The following is a 16,374-nucleotide window of genomic DNA, read 5'->3' as shown; positions in this document are numbered from 1 at the left end:
GGGCTGTCAAGAGAGCCTGCTCATCCTAACCCAGCAGCAGGGAGAGAGCGGTGGTGCTTCGGGGGCTGGGTGTCAGTACCCCCGATGTCCACCGTGTGGCAGTGCTGTGCTACTGACAGCCGCTGTCTCAGCTCTGGCCGGTTTCCCAGAGAAGGGGCCACTAGGGGAGGGGAGAGATGCAGTGCTCCCCAACCTCTCACTCTGAGAACCCTGGCTCCCCAGCGGGAGACAGAGAAGCTGGTCCCTCTGCTCTCACATCCCGCCCCTGCCAGCGAGCAGAGAGTGCTGTTAGGAGCAGCATCACTGCTGCCTTTGGTCTTGGACCTCATCACACGGGCAGGTGGCAGTGGAGCTTGGTGATGGGTGCGAGGTTCTTCCTAGAAACTCAAAGCACCCGTGGCGGGGAGCAGGGAGAAGGGACAAGGGGGCTTTACAGACCCTCCTGTCCTCCCTGCGTTTCCCCCCAGGCCCGGAAACATTCAAGCTCCTCTGTGCGGCGCTCTCCCCAGCTCCCTCTCTGTTGGTCCGGCTGGTGACAGCCCTCTGCCCTCTGGGGTCCGGGCTGTAGAACTGCAAGACAGGTTTTTGCCCGCGACGGTGTTTCAGAGGGCTTACCTGTTGGTGCCAGGAGGCAGAGTTCAGGGAAGCAGCAAGAAATAGCTGCTGGAGGCTCTGACCCCACCTCTCCCCTCTGCCAGGTGCCCCCACTTTCCAGCTCTTCCTATCCTCTCGCTGCTGTGCCTGGCTCGGCCCTACCTCCTCGCTGACACTTACGTCAGAACCCAGCTATAAATATGCTCTTAGCATCTTAGTCACTTTTCCCAAGAAGTGCTCCTGAGTTATAAATACTCCAGCCATCTGCCTCCCTGGCCCGCCCTACCACCAACCTGGTTGGGGCTGGGGGGTGGCGACAAGGCTGAGGGGTGGGTAAGGAAGTAGAAGAACCCTGAGTGATTATCTTGCCTAAATGAGAAAAGTCTGACAGTCTAGAGTTAGGGACTCAGGGGACTCTGGAAGAAAAGGTTTGAAAGACATACCCACTCTTTCTCCTTGTTACAGAAGGCAGAGCCACGGAAGAAAGGAAAGAACACCGATCCTGTGCTTATTTTAAAATTTGACTTTTTTTTTTTCCATCATGGATTTTTTTGGTATTAATCTTGATGTTTGAAAAATATTGAATTAAAATATTATTTCTTTTTATTGTTGGATTTTTTGGCCTCCCCTTAAATTTTGCCCCTAAAGTGAGTGCTTCACTCTACCTCACCTTAGTCTCGGCTCTGGGGACTGAAGTGGTGGGAGGGAGGGGAGTTCGGTGGGTGAAGGGAGAGGCACCAGAAGATTCCCTTAAATTCTCTCCTTAGATGGAGATCTCAAGGTAAAGGTGGGATAACCCCCACGAGGTTGCTCAGGAAACCCCACAGCTCAGCCTGGCAGTCCCCCCCGACGTCCCTTTCAGACTTTCTCCTCTAGGGTTCCTATTCCAAGGACCTCAGACGCTGGTAGAAGGGGGTTATAAGCTGAGCAAACACAGACATCACGTAACCCAAAGGACACATGGGTTTTGCAAAATCTCGGCCTTGGGCTGCAGACAATATCGACCCGTGGTGCAGGGCTGTCGAACCAAAGGGAGGAAATGGTGGGGGAAGAGGGCAAAGGTCTAGAGCAGTGATTTCCAACCTTTTTCATCTCATGGCACACAAACTAATTACTAAAATTCTGCGGCATTCCAAAAATATAGTTTTTGTTCATATGACAAAAAAGGTATACTTTTGACTGACTTACAAAAAAAAAAAAGTAATTACCTACCTTTATTTGCTCCAAAGTGACTTAAAAAAAAATTAGATATCTAACCCTGGCGGGTGTGGCTCAATTGGTTGAGCATCCAATGCATGGAGAGGTTGTCAGTTGGATTGCAGGTCAGGGCACATGCCCAGGTTGTGGCTCAGGTTGTGGGCGCGATCCCCAATAGGGGGCATGCAGGAGGCAGCAGATGGATGTTTCTCTCATGGATGTATCTCTTTCTCCCTCTCCCTTTCTCTCTCTCTAAAAATCAATTAAAAAAATCGAACATCTATACTTGTAAATAAGGATTTCTGGTACTAAGAGTTAATCAGACAACCTTAAATGGACACTGCAACCTTATTATGTGATGTGACCAATAAGATGCAACTCTATTATATGACCTATGTATTTATGGGTCAAGACAAGGCATTCACACAAGATGGCTATTGTTGTTGTTGTCAGGTATTGAATGTTTTTAAAAATTTTGCGGCATACCGGTTGAAAATGTCTGGTCTAGAGAGAACCCAGAAACCCAGTCGTAAAGCAAATGCCTCCCTCTTCTCACTCCAGGCCTTCCTTTTTTTCTCCCTGCCCTACTCTAGTGGCCCTTAGCCAGTTCCAGCTTCCAATCAGTACTCCTGGATGGAGGCCTGAGAGTTGGTGAAAGCAAGGCAGCCATGTCTGAACCATTCCTCTGCCTCCCACCACCTGTATCCCCACAGGTTGTTGGCCTACTTTCTTATTGAGCAGTGATCTGTGAGTACAGGGGGAAGAGAGGAGCAGGTAAAACCCAGGTCTTTATTAGCCTTGAGACCAGCAAAGGTGGTTCCAAAAGGGTGCAGGGGGCCTAACAAAGGAGGGGAGGCAGCCTGGGGAAGGAATAGCTCAGCCCTGAGGAACCTGAGGAGAAAGCAGAAACGGACACAGCAGGCAGGCTGTCTTCTGGCCTGTCAGTTGGGGTTCTGACAGGAGACAAAAGACCCACTTAGCTGTCTGTGTTTGCATCACCGAGAAGAGTTAATGAAAGACTTCTTTTTTTATTTTTATTTTTTTAAAATATATTTTATTGATTTTTTTTTTTTTTTTACAGAGAGGAAGGGAGAGGGATAGAGAGTTAGAAACATTGATGAGAGAGAAACATCGACCAGCTGCCTCCTGCCCACCCCCAACTGGGGATGTGCCTGCAACCAAGGTACATGCCCGTGATCGGAACCGAACCCGGGACCCCTCAGTCCGCAGGCTGATGCTCCATCCACTGAGCCAAACCGGTCAGGGCAAGACTTCTTTTTTTAAAAAATAATTTTTTTTTAATTGATTTCAGAAAGAGGAAGGGAAAGGGAGACAAACTTCAATGATGAGAATCATTGATCGGTTGTCTCCTGCACACCTCCTACCAGGAGTCAAACTCTGACCTCCTGGTTCATGGGTTGATACTTAACCACTGAGCAACACCAGCTGAGCACTGACTTCTTTACAGAGGTATGGGCAGGGTTAAGGGAACCAATGAGGGATATTGAAGCACCGAGGTGCTAGTAAGAGTGGAGAGCCATTATAAGCCTTTAGCACGGAAGCAGTGACGTCAGAACCCAGGCAAAGCTGCAGCCATGGAAGAGAGGAGCCAGACAGGAGCTGTAGGGACATAGTCACAGCCACAGTCACACAGAACCACGGCACCTAGGCTGCACGAATAAGAACAATTTGGACTTCTTGCTTGTGTCTTCCCTTAGTCAAATTCGGCAGGAAGCAGGGGCGAAAGGAACTCAGATGAGTCAGCCCCCAAGCCCATAGAGCAGGGCAGGGAAGGCTAAAGAATGGATGTAGGTGTGCCAAGAAAGCCTTAGGTGGGCTACCCGGGCAAGTAAGAAGGAAAGGGACTCAAGACACAGAGAGAAATGAGCCTCATTTTGGAGAGTAATGATCTAATCTTTGGTGAAACCAAGGAGGGGGCTCTCTGGAGATCCAGAAAATCAAGGGGAGGGGCTGGGTCAAATTATTTAGAGAGGGAGGGGCACTGAGTGGAAAGGGCAGGGAAGCATTGTGGATTATGGTGTAGATTAAGAGTAGGTTATGGGTGTCTGCCTGGGTTGCACTGCTTATGGTTGGAGGTGGATCAGAGTCTCTGGGATGGCAGTTGAGCATGTGGGGCTTGCTTGATGGACTGTCCTCTTGGAGAGAGGCTGGTGGTTATGTAGGTATGTATTTATTTTTTAAAGGTTGAGTTTTTAAAAATTAAGTTTTTATTGATTTTAGAAAGGGGAAGGGAGAGGGATAGAGAGATAGAAAACCATAAGAGAGAATCATTGATCAGCTGCCTCCTACCTGCCCCCTACTGGGGATCTAGCCTGCAACCAGGGCATGTGCCCTGATGGGGAGTCGAATCATGACCTCCCGGTTCATGGGTCAATGCTCAACCACTGAGCTACCCCAGCCAGGCACAGTGACTCTCTTTAGATGAAGATCTCCTCAAGTCAAAGTTGAAATAATTTCCGTAGGTTGCTCAGGAAGAGGGGTTGCACCTCCTGTACAGAGGCAATAATGGAGCCAGTCCCTGTTCTCAGGGAAGGGCACCTCTGTGGGGGCATATTTGTCTACCCCACCTTGGGCTTCCCATCCCACACGTAGACTAACTGCACCCACAAGCCTCAACCACCATGTCAGGTATGTCAGTCTTAACAATGTTGCTGTCCCTGTCATAGTAGAGCAGAGACAGGGGGCGCCGGACTGTGGGCACGCAACATGAGCCCCCTCCAGGTGTGCCTGTAGCTGCGTTGGCCTTGAGAAGATTGAGCACGGTGGTGTGAAAGGAGGCAGCAATGCCAGGCATGCCTGCTACATGCAGTGGGCACTGCCCTGTGCAGAAGTTCATTGAGTAGCCCTCAGGCTGGATGATCCAGTCATGCCAGCCAATCTCACGGAAGTCCACAAAGAACTCTTGTCGACAGCACATCTTGGACCCACTCTGGCAGTTGATGCCATGACGTCGAATCCGGTGCTTGCTCCCAACTCTCACCCGGGCTGCCACAAAAGGCCTCTGGGCAGCCCCGCTCAGGATGACTGAGCTCTCGGCTACCTGGCCTTCAGGTACAAGCTCCAGGGTCAGGTGTCCCTGGCTGCAGGCAGCCTGAGCTTCAGGCCCCAGAAGGAGCTGGTGCCAGCCACTGGTATCCACCTTTAGCAGGTGCTGAGTGGCCAAAGTGAGGTTGGCTTCATGGGAACCTCGCACAAGGACCCTCACCTTCAAAGTCCAGGTGGTATTGGGAGGGAGCTGCACAAAGAACCTGAGGCTAGCCTCCTGGACCTCCATGCCACCAGCAGTTCTATCAGAGAAGAAGTGGAAGTCAAGACGAGTCTGGTTGATGTTGGAGAAGCCTGTGGACACAAGAAGCCCCAGTCATTGTGATGTTCTGAGTGTCAATTCTTTTTTTTCTTTTTTTCCAGTGAGTGAAGCTTTATTCATTTACATCATAATTATTAGTTGAATATTTATATGCTAGATTTTTGTTTTTATCTGAATGTCAATTCTTACCAGCTACCTCTCTATTCTCCGCACGCTTTGCCGGAAGCCGGTCCATCCTTGCTGCTTGACACAGTCGCTGCAGGAAAGAAACATCTGCACAGCATATGTTTCAAGGGACCTGGCATATATAGCATACTGTTCTTAATATGTTTGCTCCCCTTAGCGCTGTGTGTTTTAACCAAGGTCACCCCTCCGAGAAAGGTTGTTTCCCCAGGTAGGAATTTTTCCCTGAAGTCAGGGAGGGGATGAAACTCCTTAACTAAGTGCCAGGCGGGTAGTTAATCACTACAAACAATCATGCTTAAGCTACATAATCTTTACTCCCTGGAATGGAGATAAGAAACGCCCTAACCTTTGTAATAGAAATTCACAGGATTAAAATCAACTGGTATAAATACGGATGTAACAAGACAATAAACAGCAGAACCTCTCTGGAAATCGAGACCAGAACTTGGCTAGAGATCCTGGCTAGGCTGCTGATCAACTGAACGCTGTCTCCGTGTCATTCCTTCTTCGCCGACTCCGTCCACACCTTTGGGGAACCCCTGGACCTGCTGGGGTTGGACCCCGGCAATGCTTGAACACTCTGCTTATTCGTGACCACATTGCTGACTACACTTTCCTCCTTAAAAGTCTTTTCTCTCTTGGCTTTCATTACACAACTCTCGTTTGATTCTTCCTTGATTTTCTTTGCTGGCTTTTCTTTCTCTGACCAGCACTTTAATGCAAGAGTTCTCCAAAGTTTGCCTTTTATACTGAGGAGAGCTCTTACCCACACTCATGGTCAGCCAAAACAACTTTTATTCTGGTGATTCTCAAATCCATTTTGCACCTCCGGACTGGACATATAGATTTGGGAATCACCAAGCTTCAGGACACATAAATGTCCTGCCAGCACATTAAAATCAATTTGTCCCAAATGGAAATCATTATTTTCTTTCTCGCTGATCTCTCTTTTTGTTCTTAGAATTGGTGGTGCCACTACCCTTCTTATCATCTCTGGAAACCCCATGGCCACCTCCCCCATTCCCCTTATCCAGTCCCTCACCACAGTAGTTCTAATGTCTATGCATTTCTCCCTAACCCTCTTATGACTGCCACTGTTCCCCTCTTCATCCCTCACCTGCTCCATTGAAACACTTTCATTGGGTTTCTATTCCCTCCACTCCACTGAAATTACTCTTGTCAGGTTCACCAACACCTGCCATGTTGCCAAGTCCAATGGTTTCATCTCTTTATATTCATCTTACTTGACCTTTAAGCAGTGTTTGACATACTTAACCATTCCCTCTTTCTTGAAATAGTTTTTTTCCCCTTCCTGGCTTTTGTGACTCTGGCCACTCCATTTTGATCTTTTTTTGCTGACAACTCCTCTTTCTCTGTCTGACCTCTACATGTTGGAAGTCCTGAGCTCTCTTCTCCTTTCTCTTCTATATCTATACTCTCCCTCAGAATGGTCTCATCAATTCCCATGGCTTTTAATTTCATCTGTATGCTGATGACTCCCAAATATATATCCCTGGACCTGATTTCTCCCCAAGCCCCAGGCTTGTATATACCACTGCTGATCTGATAACCTACTTGGATAGCCAATGATATTTCAAGCTTTTCATGTTCAAAGAAGAATTCTAGATTTATCTCCCAAAACCTATTCCTTCTCCAATCTCCTCCTTCCATATAAATGCATTGCTTAAGCCAAAACCTTGATTGCTCTCATCTCCAACTTTGAAATTATCTGCAAGAACTGTCAAATCTACCTCCAATTCACAATATAATTTCACTGATCTTGTCTCCTTTACTATACATTAGTTCAGTGATTTTCAACCTTTTTCATCTCATGGCACACAAACTAATTACTAAAATTCTGCTTCATACCAAAAATATATATTTTTGCTAATCTGACAAAAAAGGTATAATTTTGATTGATTTATAAAAAATAATAGTAATTACCTACCCTTTTGCTCCAAAGTGACTTAAAAAAAATCAGGTGTCTAGCCCTGGCAGGTGAGGCTCAGTTGGTTGAGCATACAATGCACTGAGAGGTTGTCAGTTGGATTGCAGGTCAGGGCACATGCCCAGGTTGTGGCTCAGGTTGTGGGCTCAGTCCTCAGTAGGGGGCATGCAGGAGGCAGCAGATCGATGTTTCTCTCATGGATGTATCTCTTTCTCCCGCTCCCTTCCTCTCTCTTTAATTCATGAAATTCATCATCTCAAAAACTTTATTATTGAAGAAAGCCCAAACTCTTTTAGGAAGCGGTCATAAGCCCATTATGATTTGATCTAAGCTACCCTTTTTTTCTTTATCAAGTAAAGGATGCTTTATTGTGGGAATGCCACTGGCACTTTCATGGACATAAAAGGGCAGAAAATAAAGTTCAACTAGGCTTCATGTGAATTGGAATGTCAGGAATAAGACAGCTTTTGACAGCTCTCAGAGCCATTATGATCTCCCTCATCTCTGTTTCTGTGTAAGTCTACTTCATTCTTTTCTTTCTGAAAATTTGGACTTTCTTCACTAATAAGGTTTTTGAGATGGTGAATTTCATGATCTAGCCAAATTTTTGGCAAGTAACTCTGGTGTCAGTGTAAAATAAGAATTAAAGAAATAAAAGACCATTCATTCAACAAATTTTGGGTGCTGACTATGTACTAAGTGAATCATATAATGGTGAACCATACGGCACAATCTCTACCTTCATGGAGTTTATATTCTAGCTGGCTTGGATATACTTCTTCTGCTTCTATACTCATCAGCTTTCTCAACTCCCAAAATGGTGGCTCCAGGTCCTGAGTCTACAGAACCTTTTACTCACCTCTTCCTAGCTAAGTGAGCTGATCTTTCAGTGTCCCAATTCCAAAATCCTAGAAGAGTCTGATTGGCCTAACTAATCTTTTCTTGCTAGGTCACTGAGCACCTTACTGTTAGGATCTCTAAAGTCACTCCAAAAAGGCATCCAAATTGGAAAAGAAGAAGTAAAACTGTCCTTATTTGCAGATGACATGATATTATACATAAAAAACCCTAAAGACTCCATCAAAAAACTATTAGACTTAATAAATGAATTCGGTAGTGTAGCAGGATACAAAATTAATACCAAGAAATCTATGGCATTTCTATACACCAATAGTGAACTTACAGAAAGAGAGACTAAGAAAACAATCCCATTTACCATTGCACCAAAAAAATTAAGCTACCTAGGAATAAACTTAACTAAGGAGTAAAAGACCTCTACTCAGAAAACTACAGGACGTTGAAAAAAGAGATAGAGGAAGACATAAACAGATGGAAGAACATACCATGTTCTTGGATTGGTAGAATCAACATCATTAAAATATCCATACTACCCAAAGCAAACTATAAATTCAACATACTTCCCATTAAAATACCAACGGCATATGTCACAGGCCTAGAACGAACTCTCCAAAAATTCATCTGGAATAAAAAAAGACCCGAATAGCTGCAGCGATCCTGAGAAAGAACAAAGTAGGTGGGATCTCAATACCAGATATCAAGCTGTATTACAAAGCCACTGTTCTCAAAACTGCCTGGTACTGGCACAAGAACAGACATATAGATCAATGGAATAGAATAGAGAGCCCAGAAATCGGCCCGAACCAATATGCTCAATTAATATTTGACAAAGGAGGCAAGAACATACAATGGAGTCAAGATAGTCTCTTCAATAAATGGTGTTGGGAAAATTCGACAGATACATGCAAAAAAATGAAACTAGACCACCAACTTACACCATACACAAAAATAAACTCAAAATGGATAAAGGACTTAAATGTACGACGAGAAACCATAAAAATACTAGAAGAATTCAAAGGCAACAAAATCTCAGACATATGCCGAAGCAATTTCTTCACCGATACAGCTCCTAGGGCATTGGAAACTAAAGAGAAAATGAACAAATGGGACTACATCAAAATAAAAAGCTTCTGCACAGCAAAAGAAACCATCAACAAAACAACAAGAAAACCCACTGCAGGGGAAAACGTATTTGCCAATGTTATATCTTATAAGGGACTAATCTCCAAAATTTATAGGGAACTCATACAACTTAACAAAAGGAAGATAAACAATCCAATCAAAAAATGGGCAAAGGACCTAGACACCTTTCAAAAGAGGACATTCAGAAAGCCAAGAGACATATGAAAACTTGCTCAAAGTCACTAATCATCCGAGAGATGCAAATCAAAACAACAATGAGGTACCATCTCACACCTGTCAGAATGGCTATCATCAACAAATCCACAAATGACAAGTGCTGGAGAGGATGTGGAGAAAAACGAACACTCGTGCACTGCTGGTGGGAATGCAGATTGGTGCAGCCACTATGGAAGACAGTATGGAGTTTCCTCAAAAAACTACAAATGGAACTCCCATTTGACCCTGTGATCTCACTTCTAGGAATATATCCCAAGAAACCAGAAACACCAATCAGAAAGGATATATGCACCCCTATGTTCATAGCAGCACAATTCACCATAGCTAAGATCTGGAAACAGCCTAAGTGCCCATCAGTAGATGAATGGATTAGAAAACTGTGGTACATCTACACGATGGAATACTATGCTGCTGTAAAAAGGAAGGAACTCTTACCATTTGCAACAGCATGGATGGAACTGGAGAGCATTATGCTAAGTGAAATAAGCCAGTCAATGAAGGAAAAACACCACATAATCTCACTCACTCATGGATAATAAAGACCATTATAAACTTATGAACAAAAGTAGACACAGAGGCAGAGCTGCCTCGAACAGACTGTCAAACTACAGCAGGAAAGCCGGGGAGGGTTGAGGGGCGGGAGGGGGTGGAGGTAAGAGATCAACCGAAGGACTTGTATGCATGCATATAAGCATAACCAATGGACAGAAGACACTGGGGGGTAGGGGAGGCCGGGGGATTGTTAAGGGCGGGAAAAAAAGGAGACATATGTGATACTCTTTATAATACTTTAAGCAATAAAACAATTAAAAAAAATAAAGTCACTCCAGTTATGGCAGGCAGACATATGACCCACAGGGGTTGTGGTAGACTATTACATCGTTGGCTCCCAATGAACAACAGCTCCCAATGTTCATAGCTTTGTGCCATTTCTTCCCATATTAATTCTTGTCTTGGCCATGTGATTTGATTTGGCCAACGAGACACAGGCAAGCATAGTGCAAGCAGAAGTTTATACACTGAGGCTTCATCTTTTTGGAAGCCAGCAACTTGGCTTCAGAGAAACTTGGGAGAGACTACTGAATGATGAGAAGCCATGTGGAAAATCAGAGACCATCTTAGATGTTCAATCTTCTAGCCCCATCTGAGCTCCTGCCTGAATGTGGTTACATGAGCGATCTCAGCTAGCCTATGTGGACCAGAACTGTCCAGATAAGCCCAGTCAAATCACAAAATCATGAAAAATATTGAATTTTTTCTTTTAGGCCTCTGTATTTGGGCTTCTTTGTTATATTAATGGATAACTGAAACAGAAACTAGTATCAGAAGTAGGGTGTTCCATAATAAAGACCTAAAATATGTAGCACTGGCTTTGGGATTGGGTGGCAGGCAGAGGTTGTAAGGGTGGTGAGGAGAGTGTTAGTGAAGGCAGTTAGAGCAGTGAGAAAATTGCTATTGGAAGCCAGAGAAAGGGGACACTGTATTATGTATTGGCTATCAGCTGTGATAACTTGGAAGCTAGAAATGATATCTAACAAAGTTGTGAATTTAGCTGAAGATATTTCCAGGCAGAATGCTGGAAGTGTCATTTGGCTTATTTTAGCTGCCTTATCGCAAGAACTGTTAACTTTTCAAGCAGGATTTCGATAGAATATTTCAAACAGGACTTGCTAGATTGAACAATAAAATATTTTTTCATTCCTTGTTTCTCTGTCTGGCAAAAAGTTCTTCAAATGAGATACGTTCTCAAGGCAAAAATCAAATCCAGGGCACTGCCCGTAAAACATGGCCTCAGTGTGAAGATAAAAACAAACACAGGGTCAGCCATAAGGCCCTTAGCTGTGATCTCACTTCTTTGTTAAGCTCTAAAGCTTAAGTTGATGTTCTGTAGACCCTCTCAGCTGGACAAAAGGGTTTCTAAGAATCTTAAGAGTTGTGCCCCACAACACCCTGACTTGTAGCACAAGTAGGGGTCTGTTTTGACAGAGTGGAGTGCCTTTTGTCTAATTGAGTAGACTATAATTTATTATTTAGAAGGCCCACGGAGTTTTAAAGATAATTTTAATAGTGAAAGCAGTACCAATTTGGACTAAAGCAGGGGTCCTCAAACTTTTTAAACAGGGGGCCAGTTCACTGTCCCTCAGACCGTTGGAGGGCCGGACTATAGTTTTAAAAAAAACTAGTCGGCTGCTAAGCAACAGGCAGCGGCAGCAAAAACACCCAGCGGGCCGGATACATATTTTCGGCGGGCCGCATGTGGCCCGCGGGCCGTAGTTTGAGGACCCCTGGACTAAAGGGACAGAGACAATTCAAAGTGAAAAGAGGCCTGTGGGCCCCCAACTTCTCACGAGCACAGGCCACTTCTTATTTGAAAGGAAAGACATCTCAGAGGGTGCTGAGAGAGTGGCTCTAGAAGCCAAGGAGAGCAGCGGTGGACTCTTCCTGAGAGGAGAGGAAAATCCTACCAGGGAGCAGCAGAATCAGGCACTAACCAAGGGAATCCTGGAGCTGGGATAGACTGAGATATGTGCCTGGCTAAATATCAGAACTTGCATGGCTCAGTGACTGCTCTGTGCTTCCCCATCTCCCATTTTGAACAGGAGTATCTATTACGGATATCCAGTCTTGTCTCAGCATTGTATATTAGGTGTGTGGGAGGCAGTTAACTTGTAATTTTAGGTCACAAGCAGTGGTGTGCTGGTAAATATTTAACAACTGGATTCTAGAGGGGGGAAAGTACCCTGATTTGTAGTATTTGCCAATTTCTGTGGTATAAATTCTCCCACCATGACTGATTTCAAACTATCAATGTGATGTCTCTGGGTGCAAAGTTGGAAGATATTCACAATCAGCTCTCATGAGCCAGTATGAGCCAGTTCCAGGACACCATTGAAGCCCCCTACCCTAGTTTCCCCAGAGCCTCAAACTCTCTCTCTTCATACTTCCAGCAAGAACAATGTTCAGATCTTTATTTCAGATAACTTAAATGAATTGAAATGAAAACTTCAGGCTAAAATATTTAAATGTGAAAGGTGAAATCCAGGCATCAGTCATTCTCACCTGCAAACTTCATCTCAGATCAGGTCCCCTCTGGCCTGAACATTGTAATCATTATTGATTAGCAAATATGTGGAAAGTATACAGACTTTGAAGTCAGAGAGAATTGTGTTTGAATTCTGCCCCTTCCACGCTGTATGACCTTGGCCGTGTAAATAATCTTCTTTGAATCTCAGTTTTTGCATTCATAAGATGGGAATTCTAAAGTCTACTTTATAGGGTGGTTGTGAGAGTTACACTAGGTGAGGCAGGTACACGGAATGCATGGCAACCATCATTATTATTGCAATGTGCCAGGAACTGGGCTAAGTGTCAGGGATACAAAGGTGGAAAAAACCAAAACCAGCCAGGATCAGTGTTCAAGGGATTCATGGTTCATGGCCATCTGTCCACCTATTTTTCAACTCCAAATGCAATCTACTCCTTTAGACTTTTACCTGTTTTCCCCCTTCATTTTGGATGTTATTTACCATTTTCTACCCATTTGAAGTCAAACTTACTCTATAATGGCAGCCCATTTGCAATCTTCTGAAAGACCTCCCTGTCTCACCAGGTTCCAATGAGTTAATCCTGGCCCAGCAAACTCTTGTGCCCTCAGGCAGCATTTATTTCATTCTGCCTTATATTCTAACTAGAGGCCTGGTGCACGAAAATTGTGCATGGGGGGTGTCCTGCAGCCCGACCTGCACCTTCTCACAGTCCGGGACCCCTTGGGGGATGTCCACCTGCTGGCTTAGGCCCGATCTCCCTGGGAATCGGGTCTAAGCCAGCAGCCAGACATCCCTCTCACAGTCCCAGGCTCTCGAAGTCTGGGACACTTTACTCCTTACCGCCCACCTGCAGCCGAGGCAGGAGAGGCTCCTGCCACCACTTCTGCATTCTCTGCACTCACCAGCCTTGAGCCTGGCTTCTGGCTAAGTGGCGCTCCCCCTATGCGAGTGCACTGACCACCACGGGGCAGCTCGTGTGTGGGGCCGGGGTGGGAAGTGGAAGGTTGGCCAGCTAGGGAGGGACTCCAGGGCGTGTCCAGCCCATCTTGCTCAGTCCTGATGGGGGCTGAACCCCAGCAGTAAGCTAACCTACTGGTTGGAGCATTTGCCCTCTGGTGGTCAGTGCATGTCATAGTGACTTGTCGACCAGTTGACTGTCTGCCCCTGGTGGTCAGTGCATGTCATAGCGAGCGGTGGAGCTGCCTTAGCATATCATTAGCATATTATGCTTTGAATGGTTGAATGGCCAACCAGACACTTAGCATATTAGGCTTTTATTATATAGGATTAACTTATTTCCAGCAGCAGCAGCACCTAAACCCCTCATGGGCAGGAGCTAAGTCTTCTATTTCCTGTTCCCTCCCACCTTAGTCTTCTAAGTACATTACCTGTATTAGCTTATTTAATTATCTCAACTATCCTCCAGTTATCCCTATTTTACACATAAGAAAACTGACTATTAACAACCCAGGTCACACAGTAATAAGTGTCTGAGCAAGGATTTGAGCCCAGGCTATTTGGCTCTAGAATTGTGTTCTTAATCATGAACAGAAGCACATTTTGAATTAGAATAAGGTCTCATCCATTACTGGGGACTCTAGACTATGGTCAAGCTGACCTGCAATGTGATTTGATTGTTTAACGCAACCAGTGTTTATTGGGCATCTATTATGTTTGGGAGAGGCAGAGTGCTAGTGCCCAAGGCCATGGATTCCAGAGCCATGACTGGCTTCACCACTTACCAGTCATGTGAACTTTAGCAAGTTACTCAACCTCTATGTGCCTCAGTTTCATCACCTCTAAAATGGGGGTGATGATAGTACTTGCCTCGCTGAGCTGTTGTAAGGATCTTAAGGCATTAGTATATGTAAAAGGCTTAAAACACAGTAAACATTGTAAGTGTAAGTTATTTTTACTATATACTAGCCTCTGGTGATAACATGAGGAATAAATGACAGTTCCTGACCTCAGGGTTGATATCCTATTGGAAGACAGGCTTTATAGAAAACCTGAAAATAGACAATTTCACACAGAGAGTTCTGGTTCAAGGTAAGGGAGCATCTCACCCTTAGGTCAGGGTAGGTTTTTTGAGAATGGGAGTGCTAGGTCTTGAAGTACCGACCAGGAGGAAGGGGCCAGGAATGGAAAGGGCCTTCATACCTAAGAAAGCGCTTGTAGGAAGCTCAGAGGACAAATAGATCACTTTGTGTTCTGTTTCTAGGGTACTGTCTCCGAATTCTTGATCTTTCCAGCTGTCCACTAAATTCTCCAACTCCTCTCCCCTCCATGGAAGTAACTCTCCTCTTCTATCCTCTATCCACCCTTCTATGTCCCATTTTGACCCTGTTCTGATGTGTGTAACTGAGGTATCAAGGCAAGAGGGCAGGGGTAGGGTGGAGAGGTATTATAGTCCTGGAGTTTTTCTTTTGTCCTTTTACCCAAATGAGGCATCTGGGGGAGAGGAGATGAAGAAGTTGGATCCTGGGCCAGAGAAAAGGCAGAGGCCCCAGCCTCCAGCCTCCAGGGGTGGGCAAACTTTTGACTCGAGGGCCACAATGGGTTCTTAAACTGGACCGGAGGGCCGGAACAAAAGCATGGATGGAGTGTTTGTGTGAACTAATATAAATTCAAAGTAAACATCATTACATAAAAGGGTATGGTCCTTTTTTTTTTTTAGTTTTATTCATTTCAAACGGGCCGGATCTGGCCCGCAGGCCGTAGTTTGCCCACGGCTGCTAGCCTCTGGGTTCAGGCCCAGGAAGTGGATGGGCTCACACCACAGCCTGGGGAAGTTTGTGGGGTCTTTAGAGAGAGGAGCTAAAGGAGATGGGGGCAGGCAATTTTAAACAAAGTGAAATTTACCTACATCCCAGTTGCCCATTGGTCATGTCTAAATCACAAGAGAGAGAGACTGGGGGCGGAGGGGGGAGGGATGGGGGCAGGGTAGTGGGAATCCTGGATTAGGAGATTACAGGTCATGGGAAGAAAGAGTTGGGATGGTTTGGGGGAGGAAGTCAGGGGTTAGGTTGGGGAGGACACTTTTCCTTTCCTTGAGAGGTCAGGTTTTGAGGAAGATCTACAGATCAGTAACCCACCTGTCTCGGCAAAGCTGATGATCTCATATTCCTGTCCCCTGTCAGCCTCTGGAAGCGCCCCCTGTGGGCGCCCGTGGAGGCGCTGCAGCGCTATCCTCAGAGCCGCTCTGGACACTGGCCGGCTCAGCGTTGGGCGCTGGTTGAGGTGCAGCTTGTCCAAGATGCTTCTCTTGGCAAGGGGGAGAAGCAGCTCCCGCTGGCTCTGCAGGTCCAAGGCATGCTCCCCACATGCCAGGCACTGACGGTCAGCTCTGGTAGTGGCCACTGTGGCCAGAGCCAGGAATAGGAAGGCCAGGAACAATGAGGAGGTCATTGTTGGGGGAGGCCCTCCTGGAGGGACACAGTGAGAGAAGGCCACAACCCCGGGCTCAGGGTCTCAGCAGCTGTGGTCTTGATTCTGTCCTGGCCGCCAGAGGCTGGGAAAGGAGACTGTGTCCAGCTGGCATGGCTCCTTGTTGCAGGGGATAGAGCAGCCAAACATCTGACTTGAGAAATGAAGCCAGTTACAGGTAGAACTTGGCAGAAGCTGCCAATGCATAATCAGTGAAAGCACAGAGTGGGGGATGTTAGTGGAGGTTGGTTTGTTTGGGGAAAGAAGTGTTCCTGGGCCAATGCTGGGAGACAGTGGGTTGCCCATGTGAGCTGCCAGGCCTAGGGCCAAAGGTTAGAGATGAAATTCCTCTTCAGGTCAATGGCCTTACTGGGAAGCCTGGTGGGGAAAGGGAGAGATTAGAGGTTTTAAGATAGAATATGAAAGGGTGA

The 16,374-nt window shown here is 45.8% G+C and overlaps 1 protein-coding gene across 1 annotated transcript; it reads right to left on the bottom strand.

The window, feature by feature from the left end:
* Positions 1-3,126: 3,126 nt before the first annotated feature.
* INHBC (inhibin subunit beta C) lies at positions 3,127-16,053 on the bottom strand. Its single transcript, XM_059683359.1, has 2 exons — positions 15,613-16,053; positions 3,127-5,151 (listed from the first exon to the last, which is right to left on the bottom strand). The coding sequence occupies exons 1-2, from the start codon at positions 15,923-15,925 to the stop codon at positions 4,406-4,408; spliced, it is 1,059 nt and encodes a 352-aa protein (XP_059539342.1). The 5' UTR covers positions 15,926-16,053; the 3' UTR covers positions 3,127-4,405.
* Between the last annotated feature and the right edge of the window lie 321 nt (positions 16,054-16,374).

The sequence above is a fragment of the Myotis daubentonii genome, chromosome 2 (genome assembly GCF_963259705.1).
Source record: "Myotis daubentonii chromosome 2, mMyoDau2.1, whole genome shotgun sequence".
Lineage (NCBI taxonomy): Eukaryota > Metazoa > Chordata > Mammalia > Chiroptera > Vespertilionidae > Myotis > Myotis daubentonii.
The sequence above is the reverse complement of the archived record's forward strand: the minus strand, read 5'-3'. Positions and strand labels throughout refer to the sequence as shown.